General features: G+C 40.6%; 1 protein-coding gene across 8 annotated transcripts in view; it reads right to left on the bottom strand.

Annotated features, from left to right (window-relative positions):
• Positions 1 to 22,724, bottom strand: part of acap3b (ArfGAP with coiled-coil, ankyrin repeat and PH domains 3b) — a 62,704-nt gene that overhangs the window by 29,919 nt on the left and 10,061 nt on the right. For all 8 annotated transcript variants that reach the window (XM_044348259.1, XM_044348261.1, XM_044348258.1 and 5 more), the window contains exon 2: positions 3,966 to 4,023. In XM_044348259.1, the coding sequence (XP_044204194.1) occupies positions 3,966 to 4,023 (58 nt within the window). The remainder of the gene's footprint in view (positions 1 to 3,965; positions 4,024 to 22,724) is intronic.

Raw genomic sequence — 22,724 nt, 5'->3', positions numbered from 1 at the left:
GAGCATGAGATTTGTTAATTTTCGTTTTTTTTTCTCCACAGTACATTTTCAGTAACATTTCATAACAAGAGGAGGTGAAAATTTACATGAACAAATTCTATTCAGACTTGTCAAAATAGAACAAACAAGCAATAAACATTGAAATCACTATGTTAAAAGATAAGGCTGGCGATTTCCTATATTTTTCTTATTGTCAACAAATCTAATGTGCAGAGCCAAACCATCAATGAACTCACCCTACTTACAAGTATTGTGTGTGTATCCAAAGCCTGACATATAGTATTCCTCTGTGCTGTAGACCTTTGTTGTTGTCCAAAAACTATTACAAACATGTAAAGGAGCCACACAGATGCACTGGGTGAGATGTTCCTTTGCCCTGAAGGCAATGGTTATGGTAGTTTGTTCAGAAATGGCTTCAAAGACTAATAACAGCGATCATGTTCTAAGTCTCAGGAGAGAAGTTCCTTTTACGACAGACGTCACTGCGCATGTGTGGGAGCGCAGTTCCATTTACAGAGCTTTGCTAGCTTGTTCTATTACATATCACAACCTCTTGACTTTGTGCTTCATTGTAAATTTCAGTACAGTACAGTGCAGTGCAGTGGCTTGGCTCTGCAGCTGAAATTAGTTGACAATAACAAAAATATAGAAAATCACCAGCCTTATCCTTTTAAAAGCCTGTAAAATCTGCTAGAACTGTTACTGCAACACTGAAAGCAACTAGAGAGCTACATGAAAAAGAAAATCGAAGTAATGTGTGTGTTTCTCAGACTGTGCACGTTAAACAAAAAAACAACAAAACTAAAGACATACATTCAGCCATTTTGCAAATTTAATGTTTATTCATAAATTATTTCAAGATCAATATCATCTGCAAATCTGCAGAGCAGCATAGCCTAAAACTGATTGAGCATAGGCCAATATTAATTTACTTAAAACTGATGAAAGATCATGTATGTCACTTCACACTTTCACATGAATGTTATTTGTTTTATAAATTGTTTTAACAGATATTAATGGCATCATTTACAGCTGAAAAAGTTGCATGTGTGTTTGTGTTGTGGTGGGGATGGGAATGGGGATGCCAGGATTTAAAAAGCGATTTGGGAACCGCTGCTGTATAGTGCGTATATTTCACACTGAGAATTCAGGCAGTCAAATAAAATGGCAGAGAGGTACTGGTTGCACTACTTGATATCGGACACAGCCGACAAAAGCTAAAACCTAATTGTAAACATGAATATTACCAGGTGCAGACAGTTCACAGCGATGGTATGCACTCTATTAAAAACCACATGAACTGGCAACCATTACACTTTCCCACTTTATGGGTAATATGATAAGCTATAGAGCGGTACACTGTCATTACCACTGTACTGATGCAGCTGTGTGCGGGGCAGAGTCAGAGTTCACAGCATGTGTGTGCGTGTTGGCGTGTCAGTGGGGGGGTACGCAGAAGAGAGAGTGCACTAAACCTTTAATTATCTCATTTGGTACAGGGGTTCCCAAGGTTGTCGCTATGTGAGTGTGGTTTACTGGGTGGTTGACAGTAAGTCCTTTACTCTGCACAAGCCAGAGATGAGAAACTAGTGGGTGAGGACCAATAACTGCACAGCCTGACTAAAAAATAACTGAAAAGTAAATAGGCATTGCTGAAATGAGCTTTAGACTCAAAATGCACAAACTGTAAAATGTGTATACAATGTGCTGTTAGCTGATGTGTACTATGCTGTATATATTCACATGTACATGACTGACACTGTTATGAATCCACACAAAAGCTTCCCGGGCTGCTCTGACAAAATATCTGTCAACAAATTGGCTGATATGGGGAATCTGATCTCATCACGTGCTAGACTGAGCCCTGCTGGGTCTGAGTATTACAGGCACAGTACATGTGTCAGGATTTATTGACAAATGGGCCAGAAGAACCACAGGGGTCCACTTGGTGTCAAAATGCCACATCTGGTGCCACATGACAGACCTCACCACGTTAACTGACTAAAACAATTACAGTTTCTCGTAGAGCTTCTGCTAGTCAATGAGGTGTATGATGGGCATTTAAAAATTTGGCAACGGTCTTGCTTAACGTGAAAAACTACACTCAGCAATAAAATCAAATAACACCAAGTAACCCTACACCATTGTTCACTCCAGTATACTAGTAAGCTGCAAAATCTGGCAAGCAGGGACGGAAACCATTACAATGAACAGCATTTTTCACACTGGCCAGAGCAGTCAACATCACTGCAGGTAGAGATCTGCTGTCATCAATCTCATACACATTCTCTATTAAGAGCTTTCAATGTTGTCAGAATGTCCCTCAGGCAGCTTCAGAGCATCCTAAGAGAGCAGCGTGAGGACCCCTGCTGAAAAGAACAAATCACCCTGATGGAAACCTCAAACCCCCCCAACCCTGGTCATGTTTCAATGGTGCTCAAACAGAGCTCAAAGTTCAATGGAGGGTCCTGACCTATTGGGGGCAGAAGTAATCTGTGGATGTGTGTGATTGTGTGTGTGTGTGTGTGATGGGATGGGGGCATACACATTCGTTTGAGATGCCTGTTGGCTTGCTAATTTAAGAGTGGAGGGCAGGCAGTAACCATGTCGACCCGTTGATGAACCTGAGATTAACTGCAACCTCAAATAAATGTCACAGTCATCTAAATAACCACTTCATCACTTTAACAGACACAGTTGTGCAGCTTAAAGGACCTGAATCTGTTTTTATTATCCACAGGCTGCACAAGATGGACCCTACACTTGTGAGTGACCTCTCTTGATCTATTGTTGATGTCAAGAAACAAAGTGTTTGAACCACAGCGAATGAAAAACATAAAAAAGGGCCATTCTGGAAAAAACAAACTGAGTGAGCTGGAGATCGAAGTAGAAAGCAGGTGTGGTCACCACTTAGCTACGTTAACATGATCTCATCCTGTGAATGCTCTCTGGCCTAAAAGTCTATTAGTTTATCTAAAGAGGTATTGTCTGAGCTCATAGACTCCTTGGAGACAATTAGCCGTCCATTCCTGCTCGTCCTCCATACTTGGAGCATTAACGTGTTACAATGATTCACCGATTTATTCCCATTGTCCAGCGTGCTTTTAACCAGTGTAACTAAAATTCATGATGATGATTTTTTTAAGGTGAGTGCAGCTAATCTACATTATTTCTTTAACCTTTTACCACCTATTATTCTGCTAGTATTATGTAAAACTTTAAAAGGCTGCCAGTACTATGAAAAGTGAATATGAACATGTAATATCTATATCAATAAATAAAATAAGACTTTTCTTTTTGGTAATTGTAGTCATTTAAAAAAAGAATGCCCTACCGTAAAAATCATACAGGTATAAGGCACTGCAGAGTAACTGAGACCTGAAAAATACGGTGTCTACAGTGGGTGGGTGTTAAAGGGGTAAATGAGCCTTAACTGCTTAATTCCACTAAAACACTAACGATTAACAGTAAACAGTGTTTGTATTGCATGACACATTTTCTTTGGTTAAGCAGGTCAAACCAAGACACCAAATGTTCAGATAACAGAGGGCTGCTGTGAGTGATGCTTCCATACTACAGAATATAAAGCTGCCTCTGTGACATTAATCAGTGTTTGCTCAGCCTCAACGTGCACCAGCACCCATGTGTGTCCGTGTGTGTGTGTTTTATTTGGCAACACATAAACCTATTGGATATAATAAGTCATGCCTACACTGTTTTCCTGCTTTCAATAGCCTTGACATTTAGATGACAGAGAACGAGAGAAAGACGGACTGATACAAAGATGGAAAGACAAAGACAATAACAGAGAGAGAAACAGGCAGACAGACATCTCTGCACAGTTTCACGGTATTATAGTCAAAAGAAAGTGCTCAACATCTGACATGCGGTGGCATTTTTCATTCAAACAGTGTCAGTCAAATCCAGAATGTCCCTCTTTTAGTGTTCATGGTCTTGGTTCGTACCTTGTCGAGCTTTGCCTCGATCTCCACCACGTCTGTCTCCACATCGTCAATGCCAGCCCTGAAGAGAGAACAAACGCAGTTTAGTCAGAGTAACGCCAGACTGCAAAAACCAGCAAGACTGCAATTTCTGAGAAGAGGAACCACACATGGAGCTGAAAACCATTAAAGTCACAGTAAGAACAAGATTCAAACTCTTGTTCGGAAGGAATTCATGGATTAGCGGTAAACCACAATGTCACAATGACTAATAAGTAAATAACCAGATATTTTATCATTTAAGTTCCAATGGATGTCTGTGACAACTTAAAAAGAAAGAAAATGACACAAAGGGAATAAAATGGAAATGAGACATGAAAGCGTGACTGAAAGAAGAAAGTAAAGAGATCAAACAGATGGCGTAAAGCCGCATGAATACTGTAGCCTACTTTTTGCCATTTTGTGTACTCAAGCAGGAGCCACAACATCTAAACATTTATAGTATTTTATCCCTACTGCAAATTAAGCTGCAATCAGTCACCACACATCACAGTCTCACAGACTTGATCATTAATCCTGATGACCAGATTGACAAAGGCATCACTCTGGAAGATTAGTGGCCACAGCTGAGCTGCAAAATCAATGAATGACATCATGCAGAGACACAGACTGCCGCTTAAGTATCCATAAGGTAAAAAAGAGCAGCAGCAACACAGAAGGTTTCAGATTAGGTGCCAGCAACTTAACAATAATCAAAATGCGATAAAGCACTCCTGAATTAGGTGTCATTTTATTTTTCATTTTAATCTACAGTAGACTAAATATGAAGATAATGGGGCATGACAGCCCACAGCAGGGTGTGTGTGTGTGTGTGTGTGTGTGTGTGTGTGTCAGGTGGTTTGGGTGGGCGAGAAGCCTTTACCATCCTCCCCCTAGAGGGTCTTCTTCCATTAGTCTTCCACTCACACACATGCACATTTATGGGGCCAGTTGTTATGGCAACTCGTTCACTGTATGTAGGCCACAAAGGTTGCACTTGGGGTCATACTACGGGTACATCAAAATTAATTTCTTATTCCTCTGATACGTACAGAACAAAATAGCTCACTAGACTTGAAAGTAAGTACTTAAAAGAAAAGTGTGAAAATGACAGAATTACCCAAAAACAACGTCAGCTGGAGCTTATTTGGAAGTCTCAACGTCACACCCTGCATGTGCTGGAACATGTTGACCGTAACAGCAGAACCCTGGGAGGTGATGATCTCACCATAAAATCACAACCCTGCCCTCATCTTCAACCTTTCTTATACTCTAAAACACCCTGACAGCTGATATACATCACAGGAGAGATGCTTCGCAGACCTGGGGGCCTGCACTACGAAGCAGGTTCAACATAGTCTGGCTCTCTTTGGGTGAGCTGGCTTCACTGAGCCTAACACTGACATTAACATTTGCCGGGATGACCAGTACTATGAAGCTGGCTACCAACTAGCTCAGTCAACTCTGGGTTTTCCTAGCCAACTATGAAAGCATTCATGTGAAAGAGGCAGGGTTGTTGATTATGAATGAAGGACTTCATATGATACCGAGTACCTGCGGAAAACTTCAGTTTTAGGAACAGCAAAAAGTCATATTCAAAAAATTGAAATGTAAATGAGCCTGTAATCATACAACAGAATAAGAAGATGTTGAAACACTAGAAATCATTTCCTTATATTAAAAGTAGGCTAAGGCTTAAAATACATGTAGGAATTATTATGACTTAAGTATAGAGTGAGTACTGTTTGCTATTTAGTTGGATGATGAAGAAACCATTTTGAATATGTCACATAATGACAGACTGTTTCTGCTGCCGAAGCAAAGAGAGGAAATGTAGTTATTGACTGATGAGGTCGATCTGACCCAAATGTTGCATTTATAATCATGGGAGCCAATTAACAGTGTGTGGATTATTTTTCTAGTAAAAGACAATCTTTCACTTCTATTTCTAATTATCATCACACAGTTGTCTCATGTTATTCTGAGCTGCACTGATGTGCAGAGTGTAAAATCATCCACACTGTCAGCTGTCACTCTGGAGATAAAATCAACTTTGCATAATTAAAATGCAGCTAAAATCATCATTATGTGTTTAGTGTCGTAAACAATCTCTCTGCTTGTTAGAGCCAGAGTGAAAACAGAAAGCCTGGAACAATGAAATGTTTCTACTGACCTATAAAAATATATATTGCTCTTTTTTACTCTTCACTTCATTGTAAACTCAGGACTTTTGTCCATGTCGGGATCCTGTATGAATGATGACTTTTCCAGTGATCTCCACATTTATGGTCAGTGGTCAGGATGTTGACAGGTTTTGATCTGATCCCCTGCTCTGCAGTTAGCTGTTAAGCATAAGTTGCCATGGTGATTTATTCCACTTAAAAGTGAGCCAGCTTCGTGATACCAGAAAACCTGAGTTAAGCCCAAAGATAGCTGGCTAACCTACAGTACTAATCTCGCTTCATAGTACAGGCCCCTGGAGGAAGAACATTTAAGAAGCAACGCCTGCCCTGTTCAGTCTGTTTCTGCTTTAGAGGGGAAGAACACAGTGACGGGGGAGCTGGGATATCAGTCCGCGGCGTTAGCACCTGCTCCAGAGAACAACATTCCTAAGATTCCTCTCTGCTTGCTTGTAAGCTTTTTTTTACAATGCTTAGAGATGCACGGCTAATTCTTGACTTGTGCCTTTCTTCCACTCGTCTTCATCCAGAAAACACACTGTTTATACAGATCGCACTTTGCTCCACCACAACATGACACTGACACAGCAAGCAGGCGTGTGTGTGGTCTCCAAAGAGGCTTGATTTATATTGTTTCAAAGACAGTGAGAGAGCTGGAAAACAGAGGCGATGGGAGTTTTTCAGTAAGCTGTCTGCGTAATTTGTTGCACTTAAGTATTGTTGCTGCAAGATTTTCTGGCATCCAGCACAATCCATCAAACTGGCTCTCTGCTCTTTTGCCGCATGTCAATTAGAAATACAACACTGCACACACACTCGGCTCCCAAGCAGTGAGTCAAATCCAGCAGCATCATGTTCTCCATTAAGTCACTTTGCACCCAGAACATTCAATGTCAAACAGCTGCTCAATCAAGAGGATAAGCTCATTACAAGTGTGTCGTGTGTCGGGCAGGCCACACTGCCAATAAATACTCACTGACATCTGATGACAAGGAAGCACAAACAACATTTGATACAGTACTGCCAGCAGCAGATACCTTGATGATAAAACCTCAGTACAGACTTCAGATAACAGGATGATTGTGGTAAAAAAAAAAAAGATACTGTGGCAAGTTCTGTTTTTTTCCAGCATGTACGTCGATATGTGGTTGTCAGTTCTGCCAAGGTTAAGTACCAAAAGCGGCTCTGTGGAGGCAAACGTGTGTGTTTGAGAGGATGCCTGGCATTGTCAATGTCTGCTTGTCCTCACTTGCCTCATCAGTAGCCCCTGAAGTGTACACTATCTCGGTTATTAACGTGTTTCCTATGACTGAGTACACCAGAGAGTTATGGGATTAAAGTGAAATGGAGGAAGATTGACTCCCAAGGAGGATTATAGGTAATGCTGCAAGACACAACGGCTGAATGAAGATGTCAGGGAAGAGAGGACGAAGATGACATGTATGTGAGCGTGTGTTTTAAAATCTTATCTTAATGGCACCTGTTTCCTTTGTGTGTGTTTACACATGGGAGGATCATCCTAAAGCTGCTCTGATGATGATGATGATGATGCAGCCTACAAACCCAGTCAGGAGGGGGGATGGGCTCATCCTTGTTGCTAGTGGTAACATACTGTACTGGGTCTGACATCACTAATGATGGGGGAAGGGAACCTCACGTGCACTAGTTTTACGTGGACTCCCATCAGCCCCAACAAACATCCACAGTGCACACAGTCTATTCTCGTCCGCCACACCGTGTGTGTGTGTACTCTAGCATGAAGCTTGCGTGGCTATCCTCTCCTATTTCTTCACACGAGAGTTACGTGCATGCACACACACACTCACACACGGCTTCCAGCTTGAGCCCCCCATGTCTTCCAGACTCGATGTGTCGCTTGGCATCGCATCCACATCAGCATCACTTCAAGGACCAGAAGGACAGCGGCAAGGGAAACATCAAGGCCTCTGATACCCGACAAGCTCGGTCCCAATGGCAAAAATACTCACATACAACTAGACATCAGCAAAGATATTCACTGGAAATGACATGATACATGTCTGTTACACATTATGTGCCTTGAGTAAAAAGAAACGACTATGTAGAGTAAGACACAAGTTAAACAAGGGGATTGGAGCAGTGAATACCAAGTTGTAGAACTAAAAAATGACACATCTCATCAAGTCGGATGAGTCATCAATGCAAAGTCTGTGTGTGCATGTGTGTCCTGGATAAGTCTTAATTTACGGTCAACCTGTTCTGTGGTGCCTCCTAATCTGAGCCACTGACCTAAAGTGCACTTATATGTGTGTATTTGTGTGACAGATGTGCATGAAACATTTTGACTGAATACAAGCATACATACAGGACTTTACTGGTATATTGGAAAGACAGATCATTTGATCAACCACAGTTGATAATACAATTCCTGCGTCTTTAATCTTGTATTATTCGTGACCTGACTCAGCATGTCAGGCTGTGATGGGCAATGACCTCATTTTCTACTGATATCAGGTGGACGGGAAGCAAATCCACCGTCTCGCAAATACATGTGTGTACAAACAATCATAAATAAACAAATGAAACAGACAGAATATGACACACACACACACACACACACTGACCCAGAAACCTACTAAAACTACTAAACATGATTTCATCAGAAGACTGTCCTACTAGGACACAAGCCAAAGCCAGGTGTAAAACATTTACTCCGCCAAATTAATTCCTTTCACACAAACAGGTACCTGACTCTCCGCTACACAAAGACCAAACAGTAAACAAGTCATTGGGTTCTTTTTCCCCCTGTGTGAACAACTGTTTGCCGACAGCTGGAGCATTTATCTACACCAACATTTTCATGCCTAGAAGATGCACTAAGTGGAAAACCATGAATACAGTTACTTAAAAGGATCACCATGCATGTTTTGCTGTTGTAATAACAGCTTAAAGTTGTCTTATACGCATGCATCCATGTTTAATGGAGCCAAGCCCTCATGGGCTCATTATACATGACATCACTGAAAACAGACATATCAGATATGGCACACAATTGCAGTGTGTGATATGAAAATATATGAAATATGTCAACCACCATACTATTTATACTGTGGTAGCTCTTCTTTTAGTATTTCTGGTTGTATTTAGACATTGTAGGATATGCTGCAGTATGCAATAAACAGGAATACTTTATGGTAACATGGATGTTCGTATATATGATTTTAGTATCAGTGTGTTTTAGTATCAAACCTTAATCTGTAAAATGTTTAATTGACTGCATTAAACAAAACAGACATTTCTGCCAGGTCATTTTAACCATTATCAGTTAATCAATGTATTTTCTGGAAAATTTAACATATCATGATATATATTAATATAACAATAAAAAAATACATATACCATGATAGATGATTTTATATATTTTTTGTTATATATCACCCACTTCTAGCACATAGCATCATGAAATACATCAAACATAACCAACCAAAACATAAACATAACCATAACCAATTAACTTCAAGCTCAATTCATAACGAGAGAGAAATGTAAAAATCCATGGTTGGTACACATGGTACACACACACACACACACACACACACACACACACACAGACTCAAACTGTACGTTCTCATTCATAATCTACACTTTCATCATCATCCACCCACAAGTTACGCACAGACTGCACACACAGACATACACACTCATCAAAATATACCCTTCCCAGAATTCCAAGTAGGGAGCTCCATGGCAACCATTCATTGACCCCAATCACCATGGCAACAGGCATCAGCATTACTCACGCTATTTTACTGACCAATTTCCTCTTTGTCTGATGTGTCTGTCCTTGTACATCTCCCTCACTCTTCTCAGCTCACCCCTTTTACCACAAAATGCTCATTTCCCCCTGTTATTGTGTTCTTACAGCACTTCCTCTTCTCCTGAGAGAAAATCAGTCACAACACAGCAACCTGCTGATACAATCTTCATCACGGACAGGCCAATGTGTTACAGAGGTGAGCCAGTGCTTGCAGTGTGGCTTATGGTATAGATCTGCAGTGAACGCTGTCATAGACAAAGTGCCCTTCAGTAGCGACAGTACTGATCCTTAAGCTACAAAGGCTCTGTGGTCAGTCCTGCTGCTCACTGCAAAATTATCATTACAGCAAGTCATTTTTTCTGTTTATATTGCCTTAAAACAGGTGAAAAGTCTGCCAGAGTGTTTATATTAGTTTACTTGTTATAAATAAAACTGGTTTCAAATATTTATTTTATGACGTGATTCATTATTTTCCCATTTCTCTACATACCATCACTTTAAAGCAATTAATCTGCAAAGATGAACACCATTTGAAAAATAGTATATATTTTTTTTGTTAATTGCAGATTTTAACATTAAACAATAGATCAAATGTTAGGATGGATCATTTTGCTTTGTCTGTCGACAGTGAGCAGATGCAGGTGGTTTTTAGGGGTGGGGAAAGTAACTCCAGCCCATCCCTCCTTTCTTTGTTCTTCCATCCTGAGCCACAATCAGCCAGTCCCTATACTAACACTAAATTCAGTCACTTTAAACAAACATTTACAGCTTTTACATTCTTCTTCCGCATCATCAAATGGTTATTATATATTGAAATAATAATGTGCCTTGTCTAATTTAAATTTTTCTCCATGACAGCCTTCTCCCCCCAGAAATCTTCTTTGTTTCATTTGTGCACGCCTCCTTCTGTCCATCTGACAATCTGTCTGTCTGCCTGCTGTCTGTCTATAACCCTCCTTTATTAGCTACTGGCACGGAGCTGAGGACAGAGTGTGTTTGTGTGTGTGTGTGAGAGAGAGAGAGAGAGAGAGTCTTTATACAAGAGGACCAGAAAGAGAACAAAAAAATAATTTGTGATCATGTATGCACGTGAATATTTTACTGATCACAAAAAACAAAGCAGTTTCCTGATTAAATCTTAACACTTCAGCTGCACTTCAAAACCATCACAGTAAATCCACACACATGTGCGCGGACTCAATTAAAAGAGCCTCCAGTAAATGATCCTCACACATAAAAACACACACTTGCCCAAACAGACTGCCTTTTCACACCAATAACAAGCTAAGCCGAACACTAGTATCTTATGTGCGGCTAACAAAGATGCCTTCACTGCTTCCCCTTGAACCCCCCTTCCGGCACACAACAAACATCACACTCATTCCCTGAAAAAACATTTGACTGTGCTGATGGCTGATGAGACAAAGAGACCAAACATGATTCGGACAAAAAGAACAACCCTTACTTGTATCCTGTGTGTCGTATCCAAGCCTCAGTTTAAAAGTATTACACACAACTGAGCTGAGTGAGACAGAGCAATGTGCTGATCCTGTGCTTATCAGCAAAACTCATCACAACTGCAGCACACATGGTTAACATTTAAAATTATACTTAAAGGAATAGTTCAACATTTTGGGAAATACGTTTATTCGCTTTCTTAATGAGAGTTAGTTGAGATAATCAACCTATCAGCGCTTTTTAAGCTCACAAATGAACAAGTTATAACTTCAGAGACCAAAGGAGACTCCAGGAAGTCACTGAGCCTTAGTCCGGTGCATAAAGCTACATAAAACCACAATGTGTTGCTTTTACACTTCAGTTTGTGTATTGATTAAAAAAACGAGATTTAACATGTTAATTAGTGAGCCTTACTGGTTTTGGTAGAGGTGTTACCTTTGGGCAAAGCTAGGCTAACTGGCTCCCCCTGCTAAACTAAGCTAAGCAGCTGGCTGTATATCCTTCGTACCCTGATAGGCATGAATAACTTTATTTCCCAAAATGTCAAACTATTCCTTTAAAGCAATAAACGCTGTGTTATTTCCTTCATCACATTCATCACATTTCACACTGTCTATCCAATTAACACCTGTATCTTATCAAACTTTCTGTCTTTTCTTTTTTTTTTGAATTTTTAGTTCTGAGCGAGATCAACTTTTAGGACAGAAATCAACTGCACCTAACATTTATTATCAATTAATATGTCAACTATGTTTTGGATTGATCGGTTATTTGTTCAGTCTTTAAAATGTAAGAAAATGGTGAGAAATACCAATTACAATTTCCCAGAGCCCAAGATGATGTCCTCAAAGTCCAAGACCCAAAGATGTTTACTTTAAAATGATATAAAGATACAGACAAAAATCAGCAAGTCTTCCCATTTAAGAAGGTGGAACCAGCACATTTTTACTTAATAAGAGACTTAAACAATTCAGAATTGAATCAAATAAAATTAAATCAGAATTTCTGTTGATTAAGATTATTTATAACTAATTGTTTAAGTGCACTGCGAAAATGTTCAACTACAGTAAATGTCAGGTGTAAATAGTGAACTATAGTAGAATATTAATGCTCTGGGATTCATTAAGATGTGAGTATTCACACTGTGGGATTATTGTTTTATATTGGCTCAGCATCTGTCAGAGATATCTGATGGAATTACAAACGTTTACAGGATCTTATGAGCAGAAGAGGATAATAGACAACAGCGGCACTGAGATCACAGTTAATCCAGGGTCAGCGTCACTGTCTGCTTGCACATTTGTCTGTGCAGTAGCTATATAATTCAACAAAGCCTTGCCACAAACATACTATAAGAGAGAAGATACAGTTTCTCTGCTTCCCACCAGCTGTCGGACCACCTGCCTGCTGGCCTCACTAAAGCAGAACATTAGCTTATAAATGTGATGCATCAAGTAGTCGTTCTGTACAGCCCTTTCTATAAACACGATGCACTTATAAATATTTCTGGTAGAGTAGTCTGGGATGTGGAAACGTCATTATATCATTCCAGAGTACATTCCAGCAACAGGCCAACAGGAAGTGTGTTGGACGCTTCACAGTGCGAAGCAGGCAGAAATAATTTCCCTCAAATGTATTGTAACCGCAACTCAAGCCAGGTGGAACTGCTCTTTCTTGGAAAATACATCATTTTCTCTCCTTCCTTGCCAAGAGAGGAGGGCAGAAAGTGAAACGGGAAAAAAAAACCTCAGTGACTGTTTTCCACAGGAAGCCACTCTGCTGACTTCAAGAAATGCAAAGTGAGTTACATCATCATCATCGAGTGGCACTAATTGTTCTGTCGCCAGAATGTCTTAAACCTGCGTGAGAGAAAGAAATAGACGGTCATAAAATTATGTACCCATGATCTGCTCATGAGCCACAAAACTCCAAAAAAAATTTCCAAGATAAACAGACAGTATACGCATGCACACACACACACACACACACACACACACACACACACACAAACACACACAGCTGGCTCCCTCCCTCCTGCTGATCCTAATGTTTATCCCAACTGTGCATTAAAGGGGCAGAAAAATTCCAGTGCGTTTTCAGCGTCAACAATTCTGATTACCATTACAAATATCCCTCTTAATGTTGCTCATGGTGTTGTGCTCATGTCTTCTGCATCTTCACAGCAGGAAGCAACAGCTCTGATCTGCGATATCATGGCTCTGCTTACAATGGTATAACCATAAATTGGTCTTTTTTGTGCCAGTATTCATAACTTCATTGTTGGCAGATCATTTTTAAATATTGCAAAATTGACTGAAAGTTGATTACAGGTGCTTATTGCGATTTGACCAATCCTCAAACCTCTTACATGCCATCCAGATAAGCCACCTGATATACAAGTTTTAAATTTGACAAAAGAGAGCACAAGTTAGGCCAACGCAGCCCTCTGTGCCCTCTGTCCCAGTGGAGAGGAGCTGTGGCCTGGGAGGAGCTGGGAGTTCTGGTATTGAACCATTTAGGGCTCGAGGGCACGTTTGATCATGCTCCACTCACACTCAGAGGAATGTGCGCTCCCATACTCGCTCCCCACATGCTGTAAATGACTGCTCTCAATGCTCTCAATTAGGGGGTTAAGGAAATAGTTGGAAAACAGACAGACAGTCAAACAGAAACTCAGACACAGAAGTTGTGCTGCATCTACAACTCTGATAAACCATAGGAAGACTTGTGATTTGTTTGGGCAACAAAGGAAGGAAAGCAGCAGGAAACCAAAAAGGACAGCCGAAAAAAGAGAGCGACTGCTTGCTCATCCCAAACTCTAACCTCTTTAACCTTCGGTGAGTGCCCAGTGGGGAATGAGCAGCAGCCGTCACGCACTCCAACGCATGTATGAGAAAAGCAGGGGAGGAAGAAGACCCCCCCTGTGGTGTATAAGCACTTGTTCCCAGGACTCCTTTGCTTCTGTCCTCTTAGCATCCATCCCACCCACAGCCAGCTGATGGTGAGGGATGCCAGAAGAGTGTTGAACTGGGATGGAATCACATTGAATACAAAACCAGCATCCAGACAGACATTGGCTACAAAAGGGTGAGGGGAAACAACTCATAATCCACCAGAAGAATGCACAAAGAGTGGGACAGACAGCAGCGACTTGTATTATATCTTAGGTCTAGTGTACACATCTGTGTATTCGTCTGTGATATACTGTATATAAGCATGTCTTAGTTAGACACAAAAAACTGTATGTAGTGGATACAGTAGTACTCCCCGTTTGGAATTGTACACATAGAACAAACAGTACAGTTAGGCCGATGATCTATAAAAGAACAGTATCAGTATACAGTTCAGTATGGCTTTGGCTCAAGTACGAGATTCTGTTGAGCCATGAATTGACGTTACTGTGTCTTTTGAATTGTATCTTTACATCGGAGAATCAGTTCTCAGTTTGACCAGAGGCACAGGGGGAGATTTTCGCTGCCATTATCAGTTTCTTATAAAAAAAAGAGTTTTAAACTGTTAAACAAACTATATGTTACTCACCATACAGTGATGATTCTACATTAGAAGAACTCAGCAGATATTATGATGCTGTGATGCTGAATGACTAAGCCAGCTATATATCACAACCCCCACACGCCTGGAGCTGAGAGCCAGAAAAAGAAACTAAAATCAGAATGAAAGTGCACGTTATCCTTAAGGATATTTCAGCCCTTTGCTTCCTCTGAGACAGGCTTTTCAGGACACAGTGCGTTAAGACGGCAGCGTGAGGTAATCTTCGCTGAAAATCGTTACTGGATTGACTAGTGGTGATCAAAATGTACTAAAATTTGGATTCAAGCCACCTCTGCAAAGCACTTGTGTCACTAAATACAGAGGAAGTTTTGTACACCTGCTGTCAAAAGAAAATCTTTGCCACTTGTTCCCGTCTGGTTCGTAAAATGTCCACTCATAATTTAAAATGATATAATACAGATATTAGCAGACTAATACAGAAGGACAACTCAAGGTTTACAGGTAAGCTAAATCTGCATTCCTCCGGCTTTGCTAAGCACAAGGAGCCACTGTTCCTATTAACACAGCGCAGAGCATGACTTCTATACTCAAGAATGTCTGGCACAGATAAGGCTTGCCTTTTGTTTCAGCCCCGAAACACACACACACACATACATGTATATGCATGTATGCTTAAGCCAACGCAAACATACATGTAGAGTATAGTGCATTGACACAGGTTGGACTTAAGGTATGACTTATTGTTTTTTCCATCTCTCAACACTACTCTTTCATGAAAAAATTCCTGTATCAACTGTGGTCATACTGATGTCTAAATGAAAGATGTGTCATTGTTTTAGATTTGCATTCATGCCTTTTTACTTGATTTGACAGTTAAAAGAAGAAAGAAAAAGGAGATACTGGGAGACAGCAGGACAACATGTGACATATGGGACTCCTGCTTGATTCAAACCGCCTGCAGCACAGTCACATTCAGACACCCACCAGTTACATTTTTTGTGTCCGTCACACCATGAAAGCTTAAATATTGGTTAACATAATTAAATTGATTGGGATTTCTAGTAAAACACAAAGATGCTTTGATTCAATTGGATGAAAATGAGTCAAACTTTCACTTTGATTTCCAATACTTCAAATGTTGAGATAATGATATTTTAATCTGCATTGCCCACCCCTACTGTCTTGATGCTGTTCAGTTATTGTGATTAGTGCACCACGTCGGATATGAATAATGAGATTAAGGTGGATTTTATGATTTAGCTGGATTTTGTACTCGATCTGTGACAGTAAAAATCTAATTCTCCAATGCTTCAATGTCCTGCTGTGTTATTGGTGGGACAGTTTTTATATCCAAACAAGATGTTAATGTTTGTCACACACAGATAGGTCATGGCTTGGTAAGCAGACAACAAGCAGTTTGTGACAAGGTCTTAATATTTAAACATATTCCTCTTCCCACACTAACCTACAGTAACTGACGTAAAGATATGTGTTCTAATGTCTATTTATAGGTGTGTGCGTAGGTGTATGTGTGCCCATTTTTTGTGTTTACATGTGAGAGAGGAGATGCAGCTTCGAACCAGCTGTGAGCTAGAGGAAAGTGAGGTTTGCACAACAGCCTGCTTCCCTCCTGTTATCTTTGGCAGCACTGACCGACTGAACATCAGCGGAATAAACCTCCTGCTGACACCACAGTCAGATCTGCCGAAAGAGGAAACAACCTCCGATTTACACTTTTATCCAGCTAAGAACAGTTCATCTAGGCCAAAAACTCAGGAAGGTTGGCATTAAGCAATCAACTGATCATGTACATCTAACTCACGCAATTTGATCAGATCTTGGCCAGAGAGCAACATGAGGTCTGGTTTTGGTTTTGGGGGTTTAGCTGTGGTATGCTGATATACTGTACTCAATATACAGTACGCTTTTTTGTTTATTCTTTTAAGGAACCTGGTTACTTAACATAATGTATGTGAGTGTCATAACTTCATTTGAAAGTAATAAGAAAAACCTTTTTAAAATGTCTTTACTGTGGCAGGTAAACCTCTTACTCTACTTTAATTATACAGTAGATTGTGACCATCTGTACACACTACCACAGCATGATAGGTAGATGTTGATTTCAACAATAAAAAAATACTCTACTACTACTCCAGCTAACATATACTGTATATATATTTTCTGTCTTTATTAAAAGTAACTATTATACTGTTTTCTAGTTTATTCATGGCAGCATGGTGGCTCAGCATGAGCAGTTTCCTCCCACAGAGCAAAGACCTGCAGGTCTTGCAGGTGTGTTTTGTCTGTTTGTGTCAGACTAGACTAGTGATCAGTCCAGGGCTTATCCCATTTCTCACCCAAAGCATGCTGGGATAGACTCCAGCTATACTTGAAAATGGAAGGATAGTTTATAAATGGCAATGGTGAGTTGATATCAGAGGTGAGAGTGATCAACTTAAAGGATGGGCTCACAATTTTTCAAGTCTGTCTTTAAACAATAGTCAGGTGTCCAAATTAACCTAGAAATAGATCCCATCATGATGCACTTTCAATGCAAGTGAAAATCCACAGCCCTCTTTCTGTGCAAAGATGTATTTAAAAGTTTATGTGAAGCTAATATGAAAAGTGAGCAAAACCTGTTTCAATGTCAAATTGGACACCTGAATATTGTTTTAAGACAGACTTGAAAAATTGTGAATTTGTCCTTTAATCATGCTTTAACTGCAGTTTGACCAATTTCAGCTGCTCCATACATATAAATGTAAATTATTGTTTGGCTGCAATAAAATCAAATTTCATTTCTCAAAAAGTCAAATTTCAGCAAATCTGAACTGTCAAACTAGTTCAGAAAAACTGTCAAACTGTCCAGAGTTTTATCTAATGCATTGATCCACTGATTTTTTCACAAAATGACTGCTCAGCACAATTTTAAAAGTCACACAGAGCCAAATGTTTTCACTCAATGGCCATTCAATAAATCACTTACTCACATACCCAGCCCCCCTCCTCCCCCGAAACACACACACACACACATCAGACATACACAACCAGTCCCTTATCTTTACGTGTGTGATGTGATGTAAGGAAGGAATTGGAATCTGCTGAACAGGCCACAAAGACAATCTGGGAATCACAGGACACAGAGCCCACAGACCAGACAGATTCAGTTTGGGATAAACATTTATACATCTAATGAACACTAGGACAAGTCCTTGCAGTGATCCCCATTAGCTCTTTAAATTTCTGTTGGCCTGATTTGGTGATTCATTCACTGCAAAGTACAGCCTGTAACACCGAATGTTGGATGAAGGATCCAGTACAGTCTTGAGGGTTATTTTACAGCTGAGAACAATGAGCAGATTTTCGCATGTGTTAAAACATGTAGTAATATGACGTGTGTGCATGTATAAAGTATTGGATGCATGGACATGCAGCATTGGTATGGTGGGAGAAAAGAGAGACTGAGGGCATGGAAAGTGGACTGAAGGTCCGGGGATTGAGAGAGAATGAAGAGACAGGTTTACATTAACACAACGGGTGGTCTTACGCAAGACCCCCGCACACTGAGACAGCTAGAGAAACAAAGCATGCAGGACAGAGAGCCAGGGTCTGGAACATGTATGAAGTTACAGTCAAAGAGCACATGTGTATGTGCACCTACACATCCTACAGTGTGTCACGGTTGAGTTTATAAAACGGTGTTGGCATGATTTCTCAAAAGGAGTAATCTGAACAAGAGCAAAAGACTAAATGCTGTGCAGAAGTCTCTCTATTTTCCCGATAATCAGTACCAAATTACGTAATCCTTTACAGGAATAGTCTGTTGAATACAGTTACCTATGAGTTCCTTCCTAGGAAAAGGTTACGAAACTATCGTTATATAAGACAGTTCATGTTAATACTGAGTCATGGCACCTGTCATTCTTGTTTGCTCTCTATTCTTGTTTACACTCCCAGCTGATCGTAGTATCAGCTGCCCTGACAGATGACATGTTCTCAGCATTTTAACCGGCAACAGTCAAACTCTTTTAACTGTGATGAATGAAACCTTTATGACGCTCCACTGCATATTACAAGAAAAAGGTGCAACGCTGGCCTTAAGGTAAGATGCACTATGCATTTCTAAAAATTAGATTTGTAGAGACATGTCAGACCATAAAATATAAAATATTGAAATTGGCACAGTTTATGTAAATCCTCAAGTAGAACACCAAGTTACTAAAGTTACACCAAAAAGTGAAAAATGCATACTATGCTACTTCTTCTATTTGATGCAATTAAAATAATAATAAAAATTGCTCAGCAGCAGTGAAAATGCAGCCTTAACTGCCCACGCTCTGATTTGGTTTCTTGCTCCTTTGTCCAATGTAAACTGCAAGTGGCAGTGACCATGAAACATTTAGTTCTGCTCGTTTCATATAGCGTTGAGTCTTAATCTCCCATCTCTCCGGGCCAAAATCTCTCTTACAGAACCTCCCTGTTCAGCTAGATACATCTGTCTGCTCTACAGTGACAAATGCACACACTCTCACACACACACACACGAACATACTGTAATTCCCGACATGACTTTACACCCACATACTAAAGCAATGGTATATTGAGCATGATCATCCTTCCTTCCTGCTCCAAGACATATTGTCCATTATTGACCGGTGAATGTGCCTCAGCTGTTCTGATTTTTCCACTTGTATGCGATGGGCAATCCGTCGAACAAATGGAAGGAAGCGCTCCTCGTGTGAGAGAGTGCATGTGTGTGTGTGTGTGTGTGTGTGTGACTTTGTGGGGGCGGGAATGATGGGTCCAAGAAAGTGCGGGACTGCTGACACGGCAGATGGGAATGTTTTCATTTGGTTACGAGGAATTCCACAGAGATCTGAGGCAAAGATGCAGGCTGAATAATGTAAGGACGGGGAATGTGGAAAGAGAATCCATCAGTTTCTAAGAGAGCAATCAGTGTTCCTGTCTCCTCTCGTGTCTCTATAGAAGATTGGCGTGTCAATCATACTTGTGGTTTCAGCACTGCAGGGGTGTTTGGATACAGTGAGGATCAGGGCTGGTGGGCTGCCAAACACACAGCGAGCCTGTGTCAACAACCTGCGAGGGAACGATCAATGATTAATGTCTCAACTCGCCGAGATTACAGAGGAACAACCAGGAAAATCAAACAAATCAAAAAAAAAAAAACTTAAGCTAGCGGGTTAATGGATGTCTTTACTAAAGACACCGGAAGTTAAAAGTCAGTGGTCCAAAATTCTGATGCAATCCTTCTTAGCTTCCTCCACGCAGTGTCACATACTGCCCGGGGCGACAGGAACGTGGGTGGAGGAAGAGAAAGACAGAGAAGGAACGCTGAAAAGGGCACAAGAGAAAAACAATGTATGAAGCTGAAAATAATAATAAAGATGTAAAGGGAAAACTACAGCACTCAAGACTAAGGGAGCAGAACTAAAACAAAGCCAGAGAAAGGTGGGCCAAATCTGAACCAGCTGCTCAACTGGATCCCAGATGTGAGAGAGTGAGAGTCAACACATACACACACACACACAAATATACGCTGCTCTCCTCTTAGATTGCATGAGACCCCTATGAGCCAGAGTGAACCACATGACTACTTCATTTGTCACTACAGGGACTCTGTGTCTGAGCAGCACCCGCCATTCAACGACACAGTTATCTTCTTCCCTTACTGGACTCCAGCTCTGTCCTCTCGCTGTCTTGTACAATTTTTGCTTTCATTCATTCTTAGGTGCTTGATTGCGTTTCCAGCTTGCAATGTAACTCAAGTGGCAAATAATGTATTAATGTAAGAAATATCAGGCAGGTTACCAGGACAACACCGGTCACTACAGTAAACGATGGAGAGAATTTTTCTTCTGTCCTTCATAACACCTCCTCTGCATCCATTCCTCCATCTGTCTCTATGCTCCCACTCTTCTACAAATGACCATGAATCATCTCCCCTATCCTGTCATCCATCTATCATGCCTCCAGTCACGCGGCTTTCTCTTCCTGCATCCTCCTTACCACATCCAGTTTGAAAAACAGACAGACAGACACTCAGGTAATCTGATGAAACTCAATCGCCCTTGCTGCCGCAGCCTTGACATTGATTCATATCCATCCCACATCCGCATTACCATTAATGGGCGGAAGGAGAGAAGTGAGAGGAGGAGGTAAACGGGGTGAGAACAGGACAGAATACCTGTAGGATAAATGTCAAAAGAAAAAGAAAGGAAGACAAATGTGTGCGACTTCCGCAGTGAAAGAGAAGGATGACAGAACTGACAAACGACCTTTCACTATTTATCTCTTTGTCTTTTTTCTGCTACTTGGTCAAACCAGTTGGGTTGTTTTTTGAAGGTGAGCAGGGCACCAGATAAATCGCACATTGTCTTTGAACTCCACTTGTGGCTAGATGTTTCTTTTTACAGTTGGTTAGTCATACCAACGTCAGAGGCAGGGATTTCTTTGACCGACAATGATCTTGAATTATACACAACAGAAGAGTATTGTTGTGTGTGTATGTGTGATGGACAAACAGCCTCGTGGAAGTGGCTTGTCCCAACACATTTCTGAGTTTTAACGTGAGTCACTGGAGCGGGATGTAAACAATGAGGACTGCAAAACCCGCTGCTTGTCTAAATTCAGTTTGATATTACATGGTATGGCTTAGTTTTTAAATGGTTTACCCTGACCAACAAATACTTCCAGGATGAGAAATGATTCACTGATCCTTCAGCTCCTCTTGCTGTATAAAGAACTGCAAATTGTGTATGAAAAATACAAAACAAACAAAATGCCATCATGACGTTGAAAGTCCTGTTTCTTCGGACAGAAACCTCACTGTTTTGAGGCTGAGTTTTTTTTTTATGCATCAAGTATTTTGGAGACACTGTTCAGCAGTGTGAGAAACCATCGGCTGATTGACCCTTTGACCCTGTAGAAAATGACCGTGTAATTGGTTGAATGTCACACTATGGCACCATATGCTGAACAGTTTTTAATGTGTGTACTGTATGTGCAAACACACACATGCTGCTACATTTTAACAGCATTATGCATGTGTACATACACGTACTAATGTCTTTAGAGGGTTTATGGATGCCTAAATATGTGGCAGTCAGCACTGAAGTCTGACCACCACAGATACATTCCACATATTCCCGGCTGGTCCCGCTCGTTTCCCCCTGTGATTTAACGACTTCCTGGGGAGTGAAATCTCCACAGCAAGTTTTGGGGCTCCCATTTCAGACATTGCTTCCACTTTTTTTTCAGTTTTAAGCAGTAGCGCTTAAACCAAAAGTCAGTCTGCTTGTTTGTCAGTCAGTCATTACGACAAGAGATACAACAGCCACAACAACACCAAACCAGACCCCAGAGTTTTGAAACCAGATAAGCCTTAAAATCTGCCACTCAATGAATACAAAACTTGTGTTTAAACTGCAGAGGACACCCAAGGATAGACAAACTTTTCTCGCTGAGAAAATACTGTACAATGCCAAGATGAAGAAAGCAGCCCAGGGAACGAGATGCAGGCAATTTACTTAATAGTTTTGATTCGAGTTTCAACAGGACTTGGCAAGATTTTAACAAACTCTCCACCAAATCCTAAACTCAGTGGGGAAGAAGGATTGCAGTAAGAGGTTATTTAAAATGAACCGTGGGACAGCAGGAGAGTTGTGAGAATGTTCAGTTCGTGCCACATTTTTCACTCTTACAAATCAAGACAGGAATCAAATTTGTTCTGAGCCTCGATGCTTAGAGAAAGCATCTCAACATCTGCCACAAACCACA

This window comes from Thunnus albacares, chromosome 4 (genome assembly GCF_914725855.1).
Source record: "Thunnus albacares chromosome 4, fThuAlb1.1, whole genome shotgun sequence".
In the NCBI taxonomy this organism is placed as follows: domain Eukaryota; kingdom Metazoa; phylum Chordata; class Actinopteri; order Scombriformes; family Scombridae; genus Thunnus; species Thunnus albacares.
Note: the sequence above shows the minus strand (reverse complement) of the source record. Positions and strands in the feature narration are given on the sequence as shown.